General features: G+C 29.0%; 2 protein-coding genes across 2 annotated transcripts; both read right to left on the reverse strand.

The window, feature by feature from the left end:
* On the reverse strand, positions 1-1,181 carry LOC111242238. The gene is made up of 3 exons (XM_022784552.1): positions 1,075-1,181; positions 830-981; positions 1-761 (listed from the first exon to the last, which is right to left on the reverse strand). Exons 1-3 carry the CDS (start codon positions 1,179-1,181, stop codon positions 1-3), a joined length of 1,020 nt encoding a protein of 339 aa, XP_022640273.1.
* A 5,388-nt stretch (positions 1,182-6,569) lies between these two features.
* Positions 6,570-6,932, reverse strand: LOC106770046. Its single transcript, XM_014655867.1, has one exon. It carries the CDS (start codon positions 6,930-6,932, stop codon positions 6,570-6,572), a length of 363 nt encoding a protein of 120 aa, XP_014511353.1.
* Positions 6,933-8,347: the final 1,415 nt, after the last annotated feature.

Below are 8,347 nucleotides of genomic sequence, written 5' to 3' on the forward strand. Positions count from 1 at the left end.
TTATGCTTTGCAAAATCCAAGTTCAGCATCCAAATCACATTCTTCAAAGCCTTCTTTTGCTTTCACCAACTCTCTTCTTGTTATTTCTAGATTTACTTTTGCTTCAAACATCGTTGTCCTCAAAGTATTTGCTTTTGTCTCTAAATTAGAGACATTTTTCTCTAAAGTTGTTACATTCTCCTCCAAAGTAATTACGTTCTCCTCCAACCTTTTCACAGCAAGAACTTTCTCAACACAAGTTTTCATTCCCAAGGCAAATTCCACACGAGGTTTCAGCCATGACAAATCAAATTCACAAGTCAAAAGTTCTTCCCATAAAATTTGAAGATGATTGCAACCATCATCTTTCATGTCTCTAACCTTTTTAGTGTTGAGAAAATGAAGAACCCTGCCCAAAGCTGTAAAAGCCCATTCANTAAATGTTTGACTTTTCCTCTTCTTACTATCAATAAGTGAGGGATATTGTGAACAAACTTCTTCNAGTAGAGGAATAAAATCTTTATCAACTTTTCCTAAGCCCCTAAAATCCACGGTTTCAGCAGGTGAATTTGAGATCATTTTCTTCGTTGAAAGATTCACAGTACTTTGGACAAGCTTATTATGAATGTTCCTAACTGATTCATCAACTTGTTTCTTATGCTCTGTCTCATGAATCGATATATGAATTTCAAATATACAACAACCATCCACGATGAACCCATCACCAGAGGCGTAAATGTTAGACCAATGTTCATTCCTTGAGTTGAAGTTCCGTCTAATTTCTGACAAATTCATATATCAAGAGTCAGTTGGGTATCGAGTTTATAAAACAAAGAAGTGTGAAATTTACCTTTTATTATATTGTCTCTGTGGTTGTGCTGATTAATCAGAATGAATTTTAAATTTGCAAATTTTTCACATCCACTAGGCGGATCACGAACAGGTCCCAGAACAATTGTCATAAACAAATTCTCTATTGTAATTGGAATGATATCAATCGTCCTAAAGACAAAGGTACCAAACTTAATGAGAAAAACAGATATAATCATAAGAAAGAGCAACATGTAGATTATGTATAGTAATTCAATCAAGAACCATGTATGGCCATCGACAGTAATCCTTTTCGAGCGTATCTTCAGGCTAACGTTTGTAAGATTCCATGTAAACTTCAACGCTTTATCCTTTGTATTCTGATTCTCCATTACTTCTAAGCTTCAACCGTAGCACTAACAATAACAAACAATATTGGTTTTCACTTAGCAAGATCAATTGGGTATCCATGAAAAAACAAAAAGAAAAGAATTATAATATTTTAACAATTCTTTTTAACAACTTTTTAAAAATCGAAACCATCTTATTTGTCTGTTTTAATTTATTTTAAAAAAAAATTTAAAACACATCAATCACAAACTCTCACTTATGAAAAAGTTGTTAAAAAAACTTTTTAAAAAACAAACATCTTTGATGGTTGAGTTCATAGGAAACTTCAATAAAATCACATTTATAAAATTCTTATATTACTGAATAATTTTTAGAGTGGTAATACATTAACAAGCATAAGTAAATTACACAGTTTTTTTTCATTTTTTTCTACCAAAACTATTCTTTTACTTTTAAAAAATATTTAAAAAGGTGAATCTTATTGTGTCAAAGTATGTAATTTTTATTGATTCTTACGAACTTTGGGTGTTGGGAGATCCAGTTTATTTTAAATTTGTTTATTCTTTTGTTAACCTATAATACAAAGAATTTTTTTTTTTTAATTTATGAATTGAAAGTGCCTTTATCTTAATGACTTTGCTTCTCACACTACCATTTACTAATAAAATATCATTTTCAACATATTTTGTAATTTGTAATGAACCCATATTCAATCAACATAATAAAATAATTGTTTATATATGGACAATTACTAGAAGTTTTGACAACATATCACTCATGTTAACTGAGATTAGTGGGACAGTAACAGTTCAATTTCATGAACAAAAGAAATATCCGATACATCATAAAATAAACACAAAAATCAACCCTTAAATATCAATTTCATACTCTCATTCTTCTTAATGAAGATTAAACAAACAAATAAATATAATTATACTAGAGATAAAGTTATCATATATATGCAATTCATGGTTTTCCATATCCTAGTTCAGCATTCAAATCACAGTTTTCAATGCTCTTTTTTGCTTTCACCAAGGCTCTTCTGTTTATTTCTAGATTTACCTCTGGTTTAATCTTCTTTGTTCTCAAAGTCATTGCTTACTTCTCTAAAATAGAGATATTTTCCTCCAAAGTAGTCACTTTCTCTTCCAACCTTTTTTATCGCAAGAACTTTATCAAGAGAAGTTGTCATGGCTAATGCAGATTGTACATAAGGTTTCAACCATGATAAATCAAATTCAAAAGTCTCAAGTTCCTCCCATAAAGTTTGGAGATGATTGCAAGCGTTATAGTTCATGTCTCTCACCTTTTTAGTGTTTAGAAAATAAAGAACTCTGCCAAGTGCGGTAAAAGTCGATTCAATGAATATTTGACTTTTCCTTTTCTTGTTATGAATAAGTGAGGGTATCGTGAACAAACTTCTTCTAATAGGGGAATAAAATTTTTCTCTACTTTTCCTATGTCCCTAAAATCCACTCTCACTGATTCATCAACTTGTTTCTCATCCTCTAACTTATGATCCAATATACGAACTTCAATAATACAAGTATCATTTACAATGAATCCGTGACTAGAGTCCCAAAGTCCACCCATAGATATGAATGAGAAACCCCAAACACCTTGCTTTGAATTGAAGGTGTGGCTACTTTCTGACAAATTCATACATCAAGAATGAGTTGTGTATCGAGTTTAAAACAAAATCATACAATTCTTGAATATATATATATATATATATATATATATATATATATATATATATATATATATATATATATATATATATTATTTCTATTGAGGATAAGAATAGTAGATGAATGAGGTGGAAGCATTTTGTAATTACTAACCAACTTAGGAGAAAGTGTAATTACTACCAATTGGATCATAATTGTAATCCAATGGAGATACTTTTGGTAAGAACATAGAAAAAGTGAGTATAAAAACAAATATTCTAATTTATAACTTTTGAGATTCTGCTATGGACAAAAAAATAAATACAGGTGAAACTTCTTAAAGCGATATCCTGTACTTCAAAACAGTAGTGGTACACCAAGTTTGGATTAAGCAGTAGATACAGATAAGTGTTAAAGTGAATCAGGGATGTATGACAAACACAAGTGGAAGAGATAATGTTATGATCATAAGGATGGTTTGGTTGTTTTATAATCTGTTTCTTGAGGTTTATGGTCTTCAAGAAATGTGTTGTGCTTAAAGAATGTGAGTTAGTGGTTGTGCTTTAAGTGTAGTTTAGGTTGTGTTTTATGAGAATCAAATAAGTTTAATAAGGACAAGTGAAAGAAAGAAGGCATGATCATGAAGGTAGAAGAGATTTTATGGATGTTATGAAGACGAATCAATATAGTTAGTTCCTTTTTTAGTGAGTTTCAGTTGAGTGTGTAGAGAAAAAGAAAGTATAGAAAGATGAATTGTTTCAGTAGCAATGATTTAAACTCTGTAATCATCGAAATAGCTACAAGTTTTACAGATCTTGGAAAGAAAGCAGAGGGAAGGTTAAATAGTTCTAATGTAAGTCTTAATTCAAGTAAGANTGGGTTTTTGGAATTTATGTTTTTCAAGGAATGGAGATAATAATAAAGAAATGGAATGAAAAGATTAATCGTATGAAATAACGATTTAGGGGAGGACCCGTCACAGATTTCAGAATTTCAAAGTTTAATACATTTATACTAAGTACATAACCAAGATCAAACATATCATATAGTAGCATACAATATTTTCACATACCATTAAAATTATCAAATATACACACATTAAATCATGCATCCATAAATACAAAGTAATCATAATTAAATCTTATAAGCTTTCCTTACCTTTAATTCCAGCTAAATTTCTATGTTCCTTGACAACAACTACTTCTATGGTTTTTGAAGTTCAAGGTCTGATTACACGAAATTTGGATTCAGAGAAATGGCTTAACAATCACATACAAGCTTAAAGTGTGCGTACATGCAAGAGTACAAAGAAGCTTCAAAGACCAGAAACACTTACCAGTTTAGAATGGAAATCTGATCAGTGCAAATGGAAGCTCTTGTCTCCAGGAAGAATTAATCTGAAGACAGGTTGATGATCGGAGGAAGAGGATGATCAGAAATCTAGAGAAAAGTTCTAAGGTTTTAGAGAGAAGAGGAGAAAATGGTGTTTTCTAGAAACTGAGGAAAAAGAAGGGTTGCATGTAGAAAGTGACACCAGATTTAAAATTTCACCTTAAATATTGCCTCCACTAAAAAGTTTGGTCCACTCCTGCTTGTCACTTGACTTCCACTTTCTGGAAACTCACATTCTCTGCTACTTGCGGATCATGATGGACGGGAAATTAAATGTACTGCCGTCCCTGTCCCCCACTATCCTAAGGAATTTAATGGAACATGACACTTGTTATCCACTATCCTAAGGAAAATAAAAAGACTGTTACACATAGTTTAAAAATTAAGATAATAACAATTTGAATATATGTTTTTTCTTTAATTATTTCAAGAAGTGTGTTTTAAAAAGAAACAGAAATAACAATATCTTGTGATAGATTATGAACAGTTTTATAAAATTGAAAACATAATATATAATATTTAATAACACAAATAATTATTGATTTTAAATGTCACATTTGGGAAATTCGCATCTAAAAAACTCTATATAAACAGAATAATCTATACTAAACTTTTGCTTTATAATAGGAATAAATAAAAAATATTTTGTAACAGAAATATTACTTTCAAACTATTCATAAAAGGTTAAAATAATTGTCTACAAATCCCACGTAAAATTTAATAGCATATTAATTTTAAATATCTAATAACTAATGGATCTTTTAAAAAACAATCACAAAAAAAAAAAAATATAATATCAATCCAACTCTCACATAAGGAATTAGCATTATCTTCAATCAAAAATCGAAGAAAATGTGAGTTTATGAATATTCATGGTTATATGTTACTAAACTTTTCTATTTTTACTCAAGATGAATTTTAAACTCACACTTGAATATCACAACAATAACAAATGAAGAAAACTTAAAATCAATGTCTTTGAAACTATAACAAAATTTATACATTAAAATTATACAAAAATATTGATAGAACAAACTGAGTTTAGAAGGAAGATTGAATAGAAACTTAAAATCTTAATTAGACACCACAATAAAATAGATGTTAACTAAAATATAGAATACACATAATATTTTGTATTAGTTCACTTTAATTCACGAACTACATAATATTTTCAATTATTATGCATACTAGAATTGTCAATATCCCCAATCATATTCAAATATTTACCTCTGAACACTTTGTAAACAATGAACTTTTTAACAAATTAATTGTCCTCCATATCCTAACCCATCATATTAATTACATTCCACAAAGCCTTCAGTTATTTTAGTCAATTCTTTTCTTATTATTTCAAGATTTTTTTTTTCTATCATTTTTTTTCCTTGAGAATCTTTATTTCCTTTTCTAAAGCAGACACCTTATTTCCCTTCTTCTTTTTCACTTGAACATGGTGTTGCAACTAAGTCAAATCAAATTTGAATGTTTCAAGTTCTTCATAAAATTTGGAGATTATTACATACATCTCCATCCATATCTTTCATCTTTTTAGCCTTAAAGAAAATGTAGAACTCTACCCAAAGCTGTGAACGTACATTCAACATACCTAAGGGTTCTCTTCTTTTAACCATTAATAAGCAAACATACATACTTTTTAAAACCGTGGAAATTTTTTTCTTTCCATATCCTTAAAACCCCCACTAGCTCAACAAATGTAGTGAACGTTAGGTAAAGGTTTATCAGTATGTTTCGTAGGTTTAACCTTAATCTTGTGTGCTTGATCTACTTGATTATATTTCAATTTATAATTCTATATAAATCTATTGTTAGGCTTATAAAGTTCATATAAAGATATGAATTGTACAAAATTCTAAACAATTATTTTAAAATAATAATAAATATTTATATTCATTTGATATATATATATTATTGTCGTAAAAAGGAAATTTATATATTTAAAAAATATAAAAAATAAAGAAAAATAATGTAAAATAAATGTAAAAAAAATTATGTATTAAAATGTTATTTTTCATCTCTTTAACATGATAAGTGTTTATTTCCTTAAAAAAAAGAAACATACCAAAACTCACTCAATCACTACATGGAGAAGATTTTATATGCATTTGGACCTGAAATGCTATCAATATCGCTAAAGATCTTTTATCTATAATTACTTTGGTCTACCTCTACAATTAATGTATAGTAAAAGTTTAAGTTAATATACTATGCATCATTAAATAAATACATAAATGAACCCTTAAATATCAATTTCATACTCTTGTTCTACTAAGGAAGATTAATACATAGTAGCATTTATTCAACACAATAAATATAATATACTCAATAACAAAATTATCATAGCCAATCAGGTCAAACATGTTCAACATAAAAAATCACATCGATAATTAGAAGAACATCTAAATGTTGAGCATCCAAATCACATTCTTCAAAACCTTCTTTTGATTGAACCAAGTCTCTTCTTGTTATTTCTAGATTTACCTTTGCTTCAATCATCTTTGTCGTCAAATTCTTTATTTCTTTCTCTAAAACAGTCACATCATTCTCCAAAGTAATAACATTCTCCTCCAATCTTTTCATAGTAAGAACTTTCTCAACACAAGTTTTCATATCCAATGCAGATTGTACATGAGGTTTCAGCCATGACAAATCAAATCCATATATCTCTAATTCCTCCCATAAAGTTTGGAGATGATTGCAAGCAACATCGTCCATGTCTTTCACTTTTTTAATGTTGAGAAAATAAAGAACTCTACCAAGCGCTGTAAATGCCCATTCAGTAAATTTTTTACTATTCAATCAAAGAAGGATATTGTGAACAAACTTCTTCCAATAGAGGAATAAAGTCTTTCTCTACTTTTCCTATGCCTCTAAAATCCACCATCTCACCAGAGCTAGAGATCATTTTCTTCGTTGAAATATTCTCAGTGTTTTGGACAACCTTATTTTTATGAACCGATATATGAAGTTCAACTATACAAATATCATTCACGATGAACCCATCAGCAGAGGTGTAAATTGTACACGAAAGGTCATTCCTTGGGTTGAAGGTGTGACTAATTCCTGACAAATTCATACACCAAGAGTGAGTTGTGTATCGAGTTTAAAACAAAATAATATGATTATCATAGGTCTAATCGTAAAATTTACCTTTTATTATATTCCTAGTGGGGTTTAGCTGATTAATCAGAATGAATTTTAAATTTGCAAATTTTTCACATCGACGAGGCCAACCACTAACAGAATCCAAAATAATTGACAAATACAACTTCTCTGTTGCAGCTCGAATGATACGAATCCCCCTAAAGACAAAGAAACCAAATATAATGAGAAAAACAGATAAAATGATAAGAAAGAGCAACATGTAGATTATGTATAATAATTCATACAAGAACCATGTATGGCCATCGACAGTAAACGTTTTCAAATATTCTGTGGCAAACGTTTGGCAAGAAGTTTGTAAGGGTCCATGTAAACATCTGAAACACTTTATCCTTTGTATTCTGATTCTCCATTGCAGAAACTTGAAACTTGTAAGCTTCAACCGTAGCACTGAAAAAAGCAAACAATATTGGTTTTCACTTAAGAAGATCAAACGATTGGGTATCTATGGGGGAAACAAAAAAACTACGATGGTTGAGTTCACAAAGAACTTCAATAAAATCTCCCTTATAAAATTTTTATAAACTTTTCAACAAGAGTTTTGAAAGTTGTTTTATCATTATTATATAATGTATATTTATACGTATGAAAATTTAAGTAATAATTTTACTTCTACGCAATTCTTACGAATTTGGGCCTTGGCAGGCGAAGTTTATTAGATTGCGTATTGAGAAAAGTTTTGGAAATTGTTTTTACACTATTAAATTCTGTTTTCCTGGAAATTGAACCAGGATAATTGTAAAGTCACAAATTTTATTGGATGAAATACTAAAATAACTTTTTTTGACATATTCTTATTTTTTAAAATAAGTTTAGTCGTGTATTAAGATATATATAGAATTTTTTAACAAAAATAACATAATATTATAATTAATGTAAACAATTAGAATCAATTATCATTATACTGTAACCTTATATATTAACTATAAAATTTCATAATCTGATATTTTTTAATCAAAGAAAAGAAA

This window comes from Vigna radiata, chromosome 8, assembly GCF_000741045.1.
Source record: "Vigna radiata var. radiata cultivar VC1973A chromosome 8, Vradiata_ver6, whole genome shotgun sequence".
Lineage (NCBI taxonomy): Eukaryota > Viridiplantae > Streptophyta > Magnoliopsida > Fabales > Fabaceae > Vigna > Vigna radiata.

Coding starts and splice junctions, on each gene's coding strand:
- LOC106770046 (XM_014655867.1), bottom strand. CDS start 6,932: ATGGACGATGTTGCTTGCAATCATCTCCAAACTTTATGGGAGGAATTA.